Raw genomic sequence first — 16967 nt, 5'->3', positions numbered from 1 at the left:
GGAACTGTGCAGCTTCTGGCTTGTGTTCCCTCCTTTTTAACACAGCAATGGCTGGTGCCACCCGTAAATACTGAGGCTACAGGAAGCAGGGCCCCTGCAGCTGTGGGGTTTACAGGAGAGGGACCAGCAGAAGACAACCCGCAATGCTGCGTCCTCCCTCTTGGACCAGCAATTGTAGTGGGGTGAGGGGGGGCACAGTCCTCATGCTCCCTGTGGGACATGGGGAAGGGTCAATGCTGGAGGGTGGTGACGACGGCCTTGGGAGCTGCTGTGGGGGAGCCTGAAGGATGGGGTGGGGGTGAGGAACGAGGGTTGTTTGTGTGGGTCTCTCTGCACTGGTGGGTGGGAGAGGGAGCCAGGGAAGGAAAAGAAAGTGCAGGGGAAGAGGAAGGAGAGGCTGGCAGAGGGAGGAGGGTGGGTGCAGTCAGAGGCAGGCGGCACCTAAGTAATGACCAAGGCGAAGAAGAGCAATGGTGTGGGGGAATGGGGGTGGTAACCGAGGGTGAATGAATCACCACCACCAGGAGCTGAGGCCCTGCGACTCCTGCCTCCACCTTACGCTGTCTAGGGCTCAGGAGAGCACAGGCCACAGCCTGTGAGCACCTCACCCCTGATGCTCCCACTGCTGCCACAGAGATGCCGCAGCCCATGGCGGGAATCCTCCTGGCTTTGGCCTCTTTGTCCCTCTACAGAGCAGCCCCCGCAAGGCTGCTCGGCCCCAGCACCATACAGGGGAAGCGTGGCTGCAGGATCTATCTATCTATCTACTTCCTGTGGGGTGCTGCCCTCTCTCACAACTGACAATGTCCAGCATGGCCTCCTCCTGCCCACATACCTGACAGTAAAGGGGCTGGTCTGTGGAGAGTGGTGATGGGTTTGCAGCAGGAAGGTTGATATTTACCCCAGAAGACACTATGTAAATAGCTGTCAAGGCTTAGAAAAACTGCCTTGTCTTCAGCTCCTGGTGACTGAATTAACAAAGGACCCCAGAGGATGAGAACATCCTCAGACAAAGGACATGTATCTTGATAGCGAGAAGTTGGAAAATGAAACTAACTTTAAAGGTGTCCTGAAGGGAACTGCCTTCGTTATAGTACTGAAAATCCCACCCCCTTGAAATAAGAGACCCTCACTCACAGAACACGTGCAGTAAAATGAAACTTTATTGTGCCTTTAAAGAGAGACTCTAAGATCCAATGACTGTAGATTAAAGGCGATCTCATCATTATAATCATTGTAAGTGCCATATACTACCTCGTAACTTTTGCGCATAAATCTAATGAAGAAGATGGCATGGGATGTGCTTGATTTGTGGAAATGCACAAATGAGCACCCTGTGCAGAATAAGCAACATCTCCTCTTTAGCTAGACTTGGAATCTTTCAAGAGCTCTCTTTCTCTCTGTATCAGCAATGTCCCATCCCATCCTTGTCTTGGATACTCAGGTAGTGAAACTTCCCTCAGCAAGAGGGACTCATTTAGCCTTGGCTTTTGAGAGGTAAACCATGCCAGGCAGTTCCTGCTGCGATGGGCACCCTGGTGGGATGCCTTCCAGCACAGCATCCACCATCCGTTGCCCGTGATGCCATTGGTGTATCCCAGAATCAGGCTGACCAGGACACTGAAGCAGCCCAGATGTAGATGTGCTCGGTAGAGAGTCCATTTCCCCCACCCCCCAAAGCTGTCGTGTAGTGCATCCCAAGTGATCCTAACTGCATTGAAAGGCAAGGTTTGTATTACCTGTGTTATTCTCACTCCACAGCGGACCCTGTTATGGATGACTGGCTGCAGCAGCCCCCAGCACCTCATAGGGCAGAACAGCACTGCAGGCTCAAACCCACAGTGCCATGGTTGAACTGTGTGTGCCCTGGCCTCTATTTGTAACCAACTACCAAGTAAAGAAAAACCAAGGATTTACATTTTATATAAGCGTTTATTTACAACTTGTTTAACAACTGTACACTCTGTCACCTTGGAAGCATTAGTGGATTTGATTGGGAAAAAATATTAAACCTTTTGATTCCAATGAACATCACTGACAATTTTTTTTCTATATACACATATGTATATTAATGCTGCTACCATGACAATCTGGTAGTTACACAAATCGTGGATGAACTGAAATGGGAATTTAATGTTTTGAACTCTCGGAATCAACTCTTTTACAGAAAATATATCACTGGCAACTTCACAAACAGTTACTTTGACAATTGGTCAACACTTAGTTCAGGACTGTCAAACAAGCTGCTATTAAGAAAGTAAGAGTTTTCTATGCAGCACAAACGAAGTTAGTATATCAGAGACATGCTGGAGATCACCTCTGAGTTGTGAGCTCACCATCACTTCATGACAGAGATGCTTGGCTCACCCAACCCACGTGGCCAGCTCACTTGCTGAAAGCTGCTGGCTCCACCCGGCATCTCTGTTGTATGAATGAACTCAGACAACTTCAGTCAAGCTAAACACTAACATACAAATGTCTTCAGGCTCAGGAACAACTGATACTTAGTCTCTAATTTGCACAGAGCACTTGGAGAAATGAGGTACCGCTCGGCTCTATCGGGACGCTCGTGCAGGCGGGTGCATGAAAACAGCCATCCCCTCCCGCCCCGCATGGCGCCGACCCGGGATCTGCACCCAGCCTGCTGTGGGGCTGGTGCGGTCCCAGACCGAGCAGTACTTGGAAATGAGAAACAATCCATGCCCTAACACCCAACAAAGAGGAGTTTTTCCACTCGTCCCAACACGTAACAAGGGGTCAGTGGTGAGGACCTGGAAAGACAAATCCTTCAGCGCTTTGCTGGACTCAGTCTGATGAAAGTGCTGCTGCCTCTCTGCTGCAGGAATACCCTCCTGGTCACCACCAAACCCAAGATCCTGCTTGCAGGTCACATCAGACTTCACTGTCCCAGGTCCTGGTGGACTGGGAGACATATCCCCCTCCGGAAATCTTTCCGGACCACTGTCAGCCACAGCACCTGGCAGCCACTGGCTCCCCTGTCCGGTGTGGGATCCAGAAGAGAATACACCACGCACTTCTCACTGGGATCTTAATGCTTATTCCCTCCCCTCTCCTGTATGGTGTGCCTGAAGCCCATTCCCCCTAGCCCTTCCCTGTGCCACCTGGCACAGCCCCTGCCATGGGGGACACGATCTGTCCTTCCCCAAGTCATTCTGCACAACGGTGGTGGCACAGAGGGCATCAGGACCCCGAGGGCTGAACACACAGCTCAGCCCAGGGCCTCCCTTGCTGGGCCAGGGATGAAGCTATGAGGCTTGCACTGTGTTCTGCAACCAGAAGTGACTGCAGAGACCTGCAGGCACGCTTCTCAGCATGGGGGTGGCTGTGCTACTGCCTGCATAAGCAGAACAAGCAGAGTACATATGTGTTTATGTTTTTGCAGGATTAAGATCCAAGTGAGCAAGAATGGGGTTTCTCTAGAACTGGACTTAAACCAAACCACTTACAGTATTCATCATTCAGACTTTAGATTTTCTGGCAAGTCCTATGGCTTAAAAGCCCCCACATCCATTCATTACAGACTAACTCCTACACAATAAACCTCTTAACATACAACACTACAGCACTCCCTCGTCTTCTGAATCTTGCCAGTACTGGATGCCCAATACAAAACAAAGATACAGTAGTACAAATGTGCAGATATTTAAGAATATTAAATAAGCAGCTTTTTAAATTAATACAGGCAGTACAAAGCATTTTGAGTTACACTGTCTATATATGGCAAACCTTTTAGCTAAAATTCGTAATACAAAGGAACAGCCAAGCTAGTGCAATTGGAAATTAAATAGCTAAGACTGCGATAAGAAAGAAAGAAAGAAAGAAAGAAAAATAGTACAGGTGAAAGATAAACGACCCAAAAAATTATAAACTGGCAAGGACAGTCTGCATAATACTGCAAGTGTAGGCGGCTTTCGTACTTCTCTCCATTCCATTCTTTCTTCAGATAGTTTTAACAATTGTACACAGATTGAAAAGAAAAAGAAATTTCTGGAAGAAACTGACAACACAGCTAAAATGTAGAGAGAAAAATACAACGGCCACAAACTACTGTGTATATACATAGTGAGGCTGCAGGCAGTGTCTACGAACAAAATACCGCCCAGGGAGTTTGCCTGGCTTGGAGATCTGCAGATGAACCTTGCCTCGTTTTCTAAGGAAGATGGGATGGCCAAGCAGCAATTCATTAGTCATTTCTCTTGGTAAAACACCTCCTTTGTTTTACTTTAATTACGTAAAGACTCAAAGTGGATCCTTTAAGGGTGCAGGCGCTTTGAAATTTTAACAGTAACCAAAAGGCATTTTTAGGAATCTTAAGACTGGATTTTTGTAGTTCAGTACAGGAAACTGTTGCAGGAATTCTGTGTGTTAATACTGTTAATCAGAATTCAACAGAGTGGACAGGCAGAAGTAAAATGGAGAGCTGACAGTGCTCTGTCAGTTTGCAGAACGCTCCTGTCGAGTTCTGAATTTCCTCTCTTCTAGCCTCATAGGAGACTTTTTGTGAAGAGAAAGAGTAAACGGAAGCAGGAAATGGGAAAGCCAACTCCCTGGGATGGTAAGCTTCTCTGCAAGTAGATCTCCCTTTGAAATCAGATGGCCATGAGTCTTAAGTGTAGAACTGGTTAAGTTTTGGTTATGCAGTCTGGACAGAAAAGCAAGTCATGCACTGAACAGTCCCTGTTATAATAATGCTGCAGGTCATGCAACCACATCACTGCAAATAAAAGAATAAAGAAGAAAGTTAAAAAGCAAATAAGGTATTACTGTTAAAAAGAAAAACAGAGAAAACAGGTATTTTTTAGAGCAGTTCAGTAAGGCTGTCTCTACTTATAGTTGGCAAATTCATCACTGCCAGAGCAACTCTTCAAATGAACTGGTTGCTAATGATTTGAAAGAACAACAAAACAGCCTTGAACAACATGTACATTTAGACACAATTCAAACAAATTTAAACAAGTCTGATTAAAGTCCTTCAGGGCACCATTCTCAGCTAACACAGCAATGGAAACTAGGTTTACACGGTGATGAAGAAGTCTCAGGCACTCCTGCTTGTCTTCAAGTACAACAGTCAAAAGCCCAAAGCAATATATAGTCAAAGATGCCTGCCCACTACTGTGTATGGTTAGACACTAAAAGACAATCAGGGCGGTAATGACTCTGCCTGAGCCTTTGAACACCACTGAAGATTTTAAGTGTTTGCATTTCATCAAATCTTATTCTGTGTGTGACACTACAAGAGCATCACTGCTGCACTACACCGGCAAGTTCTGTTCATGCATGTAAATACCAGTTTGAATTGCAGGAAAATGATACATATTCTCGTTAAAATAAGCTAAGTAGGAGCCACTGAGCAACCCACAGAGCAGGCCACAATGCTGTGGAAGTGAATATAGGTTTGGAAGAGAATTGGAGAGGTTGGCATATTTCTCCATCCTTTTTGATGCACCCTCTTTCTTGGCCAATGCAACTGGAACAGAATGCTCTACTAACACAGCTACGGTGCTTTCAGCTTCCCCAAGTAACACCAATAGCCCTACACATCAAGGCACAGCACAATCTGCTCATTCTCATTTTCACACTGTATTCACTGTGACACTACAAAGAGCAAAATAGCTTCACCAGACTGAATTCAAAGCATGTAAACTGTTTCTCTTCCCACTTCTCCCTAGTATTGCACTGGTCAAAAATGATTCTAAGAACAGGTCCTGTGACAGGAAAACCAAGGTTAAGTAGGAAGGGAAGAATATTTATAACTAAACTCAAGGACTTACTACAAAATATCTTTCTGCTACAAGTACTGGAGCTCCTGTATCCCTCTTTTTCTCCTCATTCACCGACCCAGAATACTAACCATAGCTGTAAAGAACCCCACAGAAACATGCAGACATAAATCAAATGGAATAAAAACATTAAAAAGTAACACATTCAAAGCAAACTGCAAAGGTGTATTCTGAGTAATCACTGTATGTTAAGCTTGCTTGGCACTGCTTGGGAGCATAAAGTTACAGAGTTCAGGATTAATAATATGAAGATTACTGTAGTTAGTCTATAAAAAATTAAAAGTTAAAGCTACCTAAGCATGTATCTATCTACTGCTCATAAACGAATACAGAGTCTACTCCTTTAGTCTCACCTATTACTGAGTTCAGACTTATTATTTAATAGCACTTCACGCATCCTGCTGCACATAAAACAGAAATGATATTGTAGGCTTCTCTTTGAATTAATAGTACTTTTGAGAGGTCTCCTAAATTCAGTACGGTATATTCTCTTTCAGGGATGCCCTTTTTCTTGCTCATCTGTCACTTTTGTTCTCTTGGACAACTCCTCAAAATTAATCAATATATTTTGAAGCTAACTGTTGAGGCAGCAGCACTTCAGAAGACAACAGAAATGCAAGATGTGAGGATTAATTCACTCAGCAGAATCTATCATTATTCCTGCAGCATCTGCAGAAAGAGGCAGTGTATGCAGCAGATGATGTCTCTATAAAGGAGTGATATTCTCTTACTTCCTTGCCTTGCCAGTCCAAAATCTTCCAGCTCTAAGTGAAGGCTTGTTACTATCTTGGGGGATTATTTCCTGGTGAAGTGTTTCCCTTCAATATTCAGTGCATCATCCGATTAGCTCTACTTTATTACAAGTAGACGGATGTGGCAGGCAGATGTCTAACCAGTAACAAGTGATTATACACCCCTTAAGATCTTAACTTCTTGCTGTCCTTTTGTGCTTTTTCAACACACAGAAGTGACTGGGACAACTTCAACAAATCAAAGCTTCAGAACGGATATCAGCCTTTTTCACTGACCTGTGAAAGCCAGCTCTGAAAACCAACACAATTGCTCAGACAAGTCAGATCTGATGCAAAAACCCCAAACCAAACCCAGCCACATGACCTATCTGAGCAACTACTTTTTTCCTGTTCAGACTACATTTGACCCTAAAATGGTCCAGGCTTTCTCTAGTCAACAATCTGCTGTCTGTAAGCAGGATTCTGTAACACAATCACCAAAGCTACCAGAGTCTACTCATTTTCAAGTCTAACACGAACAAATATTTCTGCCAATATTCTGCTTTGAAGTAACTGACTCCAGATTTTTATTCACGCATGTTTCCTAAATTCATTACTCACTGGCTTCTACTGCTGAAGTTTGTTTTTCTTTCTGCCCCTATTCTATGTCTTCCTCCTGGTGTTTCCTTTAGATGTTTTAGAGAAGCCTTTCAAGATAGCATCTTCCAAAGCTGTATTAACACCACTTTGCATTTTTATAACTCTTACAGCTACAGAATAAAAAGCTGAGTATAAATTCTAAGAACTGTGGCCTTACAATGTCAAGCTTATAATTATTCCAAGATTTCACTGATACTGCTAAATACAAGATTTAAACTCTCTCTTGAAATCACTGATACCTCCAGGAAATAGGTTTCCTCTCCTGCCTACTAATCTTTTGTGAGAACTATAATCTCTATATAGAATCTATAATTTAAAAATGCATAATGAATATGATAGGCAAATCCAAATAAAAAAATCTGATGGTCTCACAGCAATTATTTTATAAGCCCACAAATATTACACCATTTGGTATTTCCTCTTAAAATTCCGCTCACTTTCCATGATCATGCTAACAACATAAGCATCCTAGCATGTTACCAACTGCCCTTAGTGTTGATTTTCTCTTCTCTTAAAGTTAGGGATAATGATTAGGGATTCAAGTTTCATTTGCAGAATAAGCTATACCTGTGGAAATACTTGCTTTTGCAGTATTTCATATTTGTGCAGTGCTACGGTAGTTAGCAGCTCTTCAAAGTCCTGACGAATGACTAGTTTTATAACATTAAAATAACCATGTTCCCCTTTCTGAGATGTGATACTCCAACTTCATCTGATAGTACAGGACTTCTCTAACACGGAGCAATAAATAAAACCACCACAAGACAGAAAAGCCTTCCCAGCTCTCCTGGATTTCCCTCTATGAGCAGTCTTTTTTATGTTCAGTCTCATCAACCTCTGAGACCCGAAGCAACAAGAGAGCAGCAAGAAATTTTTATCTGACAAATGGAACCTGCTTTCAGTCTGGAGCCGAGACACAGTGCAAAGAAGACTGAAGGATATGCACTTCTCCAAATTACGTTATACACGCAGCAAACAGCAGCAGAGGAAATTCCTGATTTGCCACCAAAGCCAACTAATACAGAGAACGCAGAGATCTCCTTCAGGACAGTCCTGCATTACTTTGGCAAGGCCTAAAAGTGAAGGTTAGAATATAAGCCTTACTACAGTTAACAGCAAAACCATCCCCCAGGAACTAACAGATTAGGACTTCAATTACACAGCAGTTATCATGAGCTCCTACTGATCTGACACCAGAACAATTTGTCTGGGAAGCTGCCTTGGCTATACCACCACTGCTTCAATGCCAAATGGGACTGTATGAATTGTTAAGTTTTCTAGAGCTCCTCAACCAACATTCACTCATTACCTAATTCAGGGAGGTCATACATTTAAAAAATGAACGTTGTGAACCAATGTTTCAATGAGCCTACAAAAGTGAAGTCGAGGAAAAACAGAGGACAAAACTAGGTAAGTCCTCAATGTCTCCAAATACTGCAGTGAAGCTGGCAGCAGAGTCAAGATGTTCGGGGTTGTATGAAGTCTGAGGTTGCTGTGGCTGATAATGACAGCTTTTGCCTTATTCACACAGGTAAAGCCTCTAATACTTAATCAACTGCAGTTAAAAATTAATTAACAAAACAAAAAACCCAAACAGCTCCAAAAGCTCAGGTTCTGTTTTATTGTTTTTAAATAAACACCAAAATGCAAAACGGTGGAAGACCTACTGCTCTTCAGATTTTTGTACTTAAATAATTGCTTGCATCTGTCTCCTCCAAACTTCAAACTGAAGAAATCATCCCTTATAACCTGCAGTCACTGACAAGCTGCTGCTTCACTGGACTTCCTGAGGGAAGAAAGATCACAGGAGCAAGGCGATGCAATCAGTCATTTGAAGCCATTTTCTTGACTCCTTGAAAGTGACAAACTGGAGGTATGGCTAGGATCCTACCTAGAATCTGACATCTGCCACAGGCCCCAAGACTCAGCTTGTGGACATCTTCTGAGGCCAAGTTGTTCTCACACCAACCTAAGAGATAACACAAGATTTCATTTCTTTCTCCTGAAGCAAGGCACAAAGTGGAAACAGAGGGCCCTTGCCAATACGGAAGGGAACTGGACTGCTCAGATTTGGGAGGGGACACATGTCTGGGCTGTGTGCAGTCTGTAAAGTTAAAATGCCTCATTCACTGAATTTCTTGCTTACCTATCTTTACACCTACACTATTTCGTTGATTCACCCCTTCATTTTAATAGAATGCTAAATACATCATACTCGAAGCACTAGCTAATAACAGCTGTTCTAAGAAAGGGTTTCTGAAAAGTTTTCTTTGTAAGTGCTTGACTTCCTGAGATGACATTTCAGTCATAATCCAGCTGTCAAACTACTCGGCAGGTGACACCCCTGAAGTATGACTACTTGGCTTACAGGAAAAAATACCACTTGAAAGTATGTCTTGACAGAGTAACCCCTTTTAGCTATTTATCTGCACAATCCTGGTGAGGAAAATGCCTGCAAAATTTGCTGAACTTCATTTGGAGATACTGAAGTTTATCAATATAATATTACTGCAAAATACACAGTCCACATTCTAGCTAAAATACATGTGCAAAAACCCATAAGAAGTCAGTATTGCATAGCTGACTTTGAGTGCAAAAAATACCTCCCTCATCAATCCTTGCAAAAAGTCAAAATGTTGGACAAGAATAAAAATCCCTATAAAATTAATAAAATTCAGGTACAATTTTGCTTCATAAGAAAAAGAAAAATTAGCCACATTCAGGACAGTCTTCCTCCAAATCACTAAAAGAAAATTAAGTGGTAAAATTAAACTATTTTCCGAATACCAAACCTAAAGAAAACTGTAGAAAATTGAACCCACTAAAAAATCATCTGTGAAACTGTTAAGGGGATAGTTTCATATACCAGGGAACCAAGGAGGAGCACATGTCAAAATACTGAGGACCTTAAAACTGCCAAATCCTCCTGTATCTTCTTGACAGCTTTCTTTTCACTTACTATTTAAGATCAACATAAAGCGGTAATAGGAATATTCACTATTAATTTTTTCATACGCAATGAACATAAAACTGATGATGCACCTTACCATGAACAGAAAGCCACAGAAAACTTGCTGAATAATTTCTGCTATCTCAAATGGTATCAGAACAGGTTAAGACTGCCATTTGCTTGTTTCCAGAGAGATAATGAAAAGCATCTTGTAGCCATTAAGTATTTAATTCTATAATATATAAAGCTGTGTGCTCTACGTGTTTATTTTCCTTTTCTCTGTGGGTGGAACACACAACATTTAAACTAGACTACTCAGTTTTTACAGCACTTGGGAAATACATGCTACAATCCAAGTGGTTAGTGCTATCTATCAAGAAAATGGGAAATTGATTATTCTTTTCTGTAATGTCTGATCAGATATGCTAACCACTTAACTCTCCACAGAAGTATACCAACTGGACCACACACATATCCTTTAAGGCCCAAAGCTAAGCTTCTGCTCTGAACGATGAAAATATTTGTCCTCCATAACTGTAACCTTTTATTGGCACTAATTAAAATTGGTCAGAAATACCCTTCTTGGCAGATCCCTGGTACAGCACTCAGGAATGTGCTCTCATGAACTCTTCAGCTGTTTCATCACTGTCCCGGAGAACCTTTTCTCTTTAACCTCAGTCTGAAGGTTCTAGGGTGTGGGGTTTGTTTGTTTGTTTGTTTTTTGTAGTGTATTCGTACAGGCTATAGCATTGGTTCAATAATTACCACTACAATTTTGATGTAAACAGACTGCTTCTGAAAGTGTCCCTAAAAGCTTCTTAGAAGTATATAATGTACTGAGGGAATTCTGTCTTACAGGGTTGGGGCTTTTTTGCTTGCATTCTTTTATTACTGAAGATAAGACAAATAGCATTCATTGGTAGCTCATCTATACATGTGCTTATTTCTTGAAGTCACACTCTGAGCTCCTTCTTTTTCTTACTACCACACTACTTCCAAAGCTATATAACCACCAAGGAAAATAATAAAGCTTAACCCTTCCTATAAAGAAACCGTTCTTTATAGGAGGCTTAATGATTTCACCAACTTCATTCATCCACACCCAAAGATTAAGAAATTATGTATCCAGTAAATAAAAGAAGTTAAATGCTCTAGAACAAGGAATGAAGTTCCTGATGTCTACCATCAGAAGACAGAACAAATGATTTACTGGAACTGGATAGCTACAGTGGGTATTTCTGGAAGACTGCAGTATGTTTTTAGATTTTCATATTCAACACACATTCTGGGAAATACCAGAATTTCCACAAGGTTCAGAATTCTCAGAAGACAAAATGCTCATTCAATCTTGTCTAACAATTACTATGAGCAACAGTAAAGTACAGACTCAGTCTTGTTTTGTTCTTTGATGCAATAAAATGATACGATACATTCTTGAAGGGAACTACGGAGAACACTCCAGTGTCTTATCTTAAGGGACAAGGAAAGACCAACCAGAACCACAAAGCAGAAGGTAAAATCCAACAACCACCAAGAAGTGAAGAAGCCTTGAGAGACAGGAAAGTAAAAGATAAAAATGAGACTTCTAATCAGCATTTGTTCATCTCCAAACCGTCACTGGTATCTGCCCGTTATCAAAACTTTGGGGGAAAATGACAAAGTTTGAAATAATAAAAGTACTTTTATTCCAGTGTGCAGATCGTGTTCAAGTAATTTCAGACCTGCGCAATTACTAGGCAAAATTAAGAGAGAAAACTTTCCACCAAAGTCCTAATATACTTTGCTTTCACAAATAAGCTTTGGCAGTTCGGTAACAGAGTTAGCCAGATTAATATAAAAATCAAGCTTTAGGTACGCTTAGGTTCTTTCTCTGGGTGACATAAAATGCTGTAATGTCAAACAAGAACATCAGATTTCCTCAGAGAAGTGATTTTATTTGCTCCTGTTCACACATGGCACGTAGCAAAAAGGGTTCTTCAAATGACTAGAATGTATTGCATAATAAGACCAGTAAAAAACACCCCACAAACTGTGGTCATTTTGTTAGACAACACACCTGAATTCTTGTCCCTTCAGCACTCTGTATCTCAGTAAAAGGCAGCACAGTGATTATCACTTCACTGAGTACAGAAATTGTCCTAGACAATGGTCCTAGACTTTACATCGTTGCCTTTCTGCAGAGAAGATACTTCCATTGTTTTATCTAATCTGGCAACCATAGCCCAGGCATAGACCTTCAGATAATTAGTAAATTCAAGCATGCATTCTCTCTAAAGGGATTTATGAAAGATGTTTTTACCTGGGAGAGCATTAAAATAAAGAATCTATAAATCAGACTGCATATATATCAGGGTCTCCAAACAGTATCTAAATGAAAAATGTTTAAAACTGAATCACCACAAGATGTATGTATATGTAACTTTCCACCAATACTCAGGTCCTCTGCATCAATTCTTTGATAAAAATGACATAGAAAGCAGAGAATTAGTCTGGGAAGAAGTAGAACTTCTTAGGAACAGAACCAAAATTAATAGTATGGTTCACCATCCACCCCACTGATCAACATGGAAGTGCTACAACAAATGACATACAATTAATCAGCTATACACTAAAAAGGCAGTACAACAAAACAGCCAGTTTCCAACAAAGTCAGCAACAAACTCACCTGAAGGCACTGGTACCACTAGTAAGGCAACTGATACAATTATACCCTGAATCAGTATATTGAAAGCAAGTCTTTTAGTAGAGGATGACAACTGGAATACATTAATATCAACAATAGTAATCAGGGTCTCGATCCATTATGTATTGTTCACCCATAATTATAAAATTTTGAAACAAATGGCCTTTTTAATGCATGATAGAGTAGCATATCACAGCATTCTAAACATTTCTCAATCTTTTTTCTAGTATGCATTTAAGCGTACACTTGACCAAGAAGAGGGAACAAACCATTTGAAACTATTCACCTCTGTCACCAAAAGAGGTAACACCACTAGATAATAACCTGAAAAAAAAGTAATCATCCTGCTTCCCTATTAAATGCCAAGAATAAGAGGAAATTTTGTACGTAAGAGATTAAAAAAAAAAAACAAACTCAAAAAGCATCCCCAAAAATCCCAGAACAAAACACCAAACACGACAAAATCCTCCCAAACAGGACAAATAAACAAAACTAAAAATCACACACACACACCCTCCCGTTCCCCCAACATTCTTTTTGCCATTGGTAAGTTTTTTAGTAGCAAACATCTTTCACAATAATACTATATACTAATTTTGGCTTTCTGTAATGAGTTTTCAGCATTTTTTCTGAAGGAACAGTTTAGCACATGAAACAAAAAGCCTAATTCCCTTTGAACGAAGACAGTCTTATAAAGCGTAAGAACCCTTATAGGCACAAATACATCAACTATGACAGGAGTTTATATTGCTACACAGCCAGTATGAGGCTTTTCATAAGAGACTAGGCTTCATACCAGTAAGATTCTGTTATTACACAGCACTCCTCTAGATGTTTTCTAAACTTTGGCACATTCAAAAAAATGCAGAGAGAAAGAGAGAAGTGGACTCCAAAATATATAAGGGCATTACAGAACAATGAGAAACCCTAATAAAACCCTTTCCTGAAGTGTAAAATAATAGCATTAACAAGGGAGAAAGAGAATGGATGCTGGTTGATTTTTCTTGAATGTTGTCACTTGCAACAGAAGTGGCCTGGATCACAGGGCAGTTTTCTTTCTAAGGGCAAGGCATCTCTACCTTGCTGTTGCTGGCTGGACATGACCAGGGTACGATCTCCTTGTGCTCGTGGCTTGCCTTTGTCGAGCCAGGAAGGACTGTCCTGAGCCTGTGCTAGCCAGTCTGTCTTCTGCTGCTTTTTTATGCAGCGTCATCCCCTACGGACAAAAAGAAACTTCTCAGTAAACACCAACACATAACACTGAACAACTTTACTCATTTACATTTTATTATGCCCTTGTTCACCAACACTGACTAAAGCTGAATTTCAAACACACAGCATCGTATTTTCAAGGATCAAACTAAGATATTCTTCTAATTTTCTTGTGTGCCTTTTTCTTCTCTCATCCACTGCAGTTTGGAGTAAATGTTGAGAAGCAGGTCCCCCTCTGCCCCAGCTCTGAACACAGACATCTCCACATAAATACACAGTAAATAGATGAGTCTTTTCTCAAGTACTTCCCTTCCCCACCCTGCCCATCTTCAACACAGAAGAGTACTTTTCTTCTGAAAATACTTAAAGTATTGTTATCCTGTGTGAAAATACCAGCTCATATGGCAGGAGCACATCTTCAGAGAAAGTATGTTTTCAGCAGGAGTAAATGCAAGAAGAAATTCAGGGGAACTGTAACAGGCTGCATAGGTGTGTATAAAAGCAGAGGCCAGTTAGAGGAAGAAAGACATAAACAAAATTACCAGTGCTTGTCATACCTTGAGAGTTCATGACAGGCTATGGAACCACAGCTCTTAGTTTAGCCTTGTCTTCTGCTTGCCAGTGGGATGAATGTTATGAAATTGGTCAAGGACATTATTCACTTGAAAATGCCTTTGACATTTAAAGGATTCAAACACTCTGCTCAAGTACCATTTTTGGCTTACTATTCATGGCCATAAGAACATAGAATAGCAAGAAGGAAACTCTTCCAATGGAAGACAGAGGAGGAATGTTCAAGCAGAATGAAACATCAACATTACACAAGATGCCTTTTATCTGAAGAGCAGTTTCAATGCAGACACACTCTGCCAAAGAGAAGTCTTGATCACACTGGATGAACGTGAAAAATCGGCCAGCATACAGGCCCAGCAAAAGCTGTATGGCTGCACAGATCACTTCCTTACTATCTGAATAATTTAAGTTAGGGTCTTGCCCTGTGCTCTTCCTTTGCATGGTTCTAAACTTGCAGCCAACTTAAAGGGTGTTTCTCAGAGCGCTTACTGCAGTGCCTCTTCATTAGAAAGAACTGGAAGATTGGAGAGTGGAGAATCAAAGAAGAAAGAGAATTTGAGCACTGTTAAAGTCAGTACAGGTGAACAGCTGGAATTACAAAATAGTAATCTGAGCTATCCTTCCCTGTAGGAAGTGCCATTTCTGGTTTTAAAATTTGAAAATAACAACCACGTTCTTTTTCATTCATCCCAAGGTTATCAGAGGAACATACTTCTATATAGTGACAGCATAAAATTATTAAAAACCATTTGTTTCTGTGCCTCTGTGTTGGAAAATACTTTTCAAGCAAAGAACCTATAAATGAATGCTGTTGTAAACAACACAGAAACAACTAATAATAATAATTTGTGCCCCTCGCTCCCTTAAAAAAAAAAAAAAAAAAGGATAAAATTCTTACCATATTGTACCAGGCACTAACAAGAAATTTCTCCTCCATTTCTCTTTGACTTTTTGTCTTTTCATATTCTTTCTATAAAACAAACATTAGAACCAGATACATTTAAAACCAAAGTATAATAAAAGTATTAGTCTATATCTAAGAAACAATGAGGAAGTAAGGAACTAACAGGAAACATGAGGATTACTACCTCCAGTGAATGAAACATTCTGTCCCGCTCCTGCAATTGATTTTTCAGAGCCTGAATCTCAGGAGCTGCACCCTGGTTCTGCTTAGGATCTAAGGTACGGATGACCTGTAAAAGAAAAGCAGTTTGGCTTTAAGATGCAAAAGTAATCTAGTTGAAAGGAAAGACATCAAGGAATCACAACCTTTTAAGTCACATTCAGAAAAGTGACTTAAAACACATTAGTGTTTCAAGAAATGACGCTCCAAAAATGTTAAACAGAGGGATGTGTAGTTCTGTAGAGGCTGACTCCTGAAAAATAATCTTGACAACCAGCACGACAGGCTTAGCCACTGAACATCAGCCAAGATACATTAAGATAATCTGAACTGGGCTCTCTTTTACAGGACTGTGAAACAAAACTACTGATATCCTAAGAGGTTCAGTATCCCAGTATCCCTACCTGCACCACCCTGGGGCCACTGTGGTAGAAACAAGTTCTCAAAGGTTTATCTCTTTATAGCTAAGGTTTACCTACCTGTGAATTCCTTCCACTTGAGGAAGGTACACTTCGGTCCTTATGGAAAGATGCCATGATCTCCCACCTGGAGTACCAGGTGCTGTCATTTCTAGATAGCATTCTAGAAATGGCACATCTGTGATCATTATGTTACTAATATGATGGAAGGACACCTGATTATGTTTGTATGAGGCATCCGTCATAGGCAGCATGAGTGCTAGCAAACACAGGGTTAAACCAGCAATAAATTCAGCAAAATGCCCAGATTCCTAAGCCTTTAGTAGAAAGCAGCTTAGAAACTCAAATAAAATATCAATGTATAGTAAAAGAAGAAATGGGACTATGATTGAGACCACAATATTGCTGTTTCAAAGCTGGTAGTATAACCATATCCTTGGTATCACACTGAAGTATTAGCAACATTCTCACAGAAGCATATATTAATCAGTAAATGCAAAGAGAATGCTGAACATCATCAGAGAAATGGAACAGCTCTTACAGGTGGTTCAGTTAAAAGGATCACTTTACTTGGAAAACTATCAATAAAAGAGCCCTTACTAAAGCATTTTCTAAAACAGCTGGCTAAATCACAACATGAACAGAAATTAGGGTAGAAAGATGAACTAAGAAAGCAGAATCAAATGTAAATTTGTAAAAAAGGCTTTGGCATATGTGTAATGACCTCTATCTGTAAATTCTGAGCCCCTCAAAAGGAATAAGCAGTTTATGTGAGCAATTAGGACCTGATGAAATCTTAGGTAGCTAAGAGCTGT

The 16967-nt window shown here is 40.7% G+C and overlaps 1 protein-coding gene across 6 annotated transcripts in view; it reads right to left on the bottom strand.

The window, feature by feature from the left end:
• Positions 1-1912: 1912 nt before the first annotated feature.
• HOOK3 (hook microtubule tethering protein 3) overlaps positions 1913-16967 on the bottom strand; it is an 89075-nt gene continuing 74020 nt past the window's right edge. For 5 of the 6 annotated variants that reach the window (XM_062609769.1, XM_062609771.1, XM_062609773.1 and 2 more), the window contains 4 exons: positions 15699-15803; positions 15509-15580; positions 13905-14041; positions 1913-4735 (listed from right to left, as the gene is read on the bottom strand). In XM_062609769.1, the coding sequence (XP_062465753.1) occupies positions 4720-4735; positions 13905-14041; positions 15509-15580; positions 15699-15803 (330 nt within the window). In that variant the 3' untranslated portion in view covers positions 1913-4719. Of the gene's footprint in view, positions 4736-13416; positions 14042-15508; positions 15581-15698; positions 15804-16967 lie in introns of those variants that run through there. The other variant, XM_062609770.1, reaches the window with a different exon arrangement.

Source organism: Pezoporus occidentalis, unplaced genomic scaffold (genome assembly GCF_034315485.1).
Source record: "Pezoporus occidentalis ecotype Australia unplaced genomic scaffold, CSIRO_AGI_Poc_V1 ctg140, whole genome shotgun sequence".
Classification (NCBI taxonomy): domain Eukaryota; kingdom Metazoa; phylum Chordata; class Aves; order Psittaciformes; family Psittacidae; genus Pezoporus; species Pezoporus occidentalis.
Note: the sequence above shows the minus strand (reverse complement) of the source record. Positions and strands in the feature narration are given on the sequence as shown.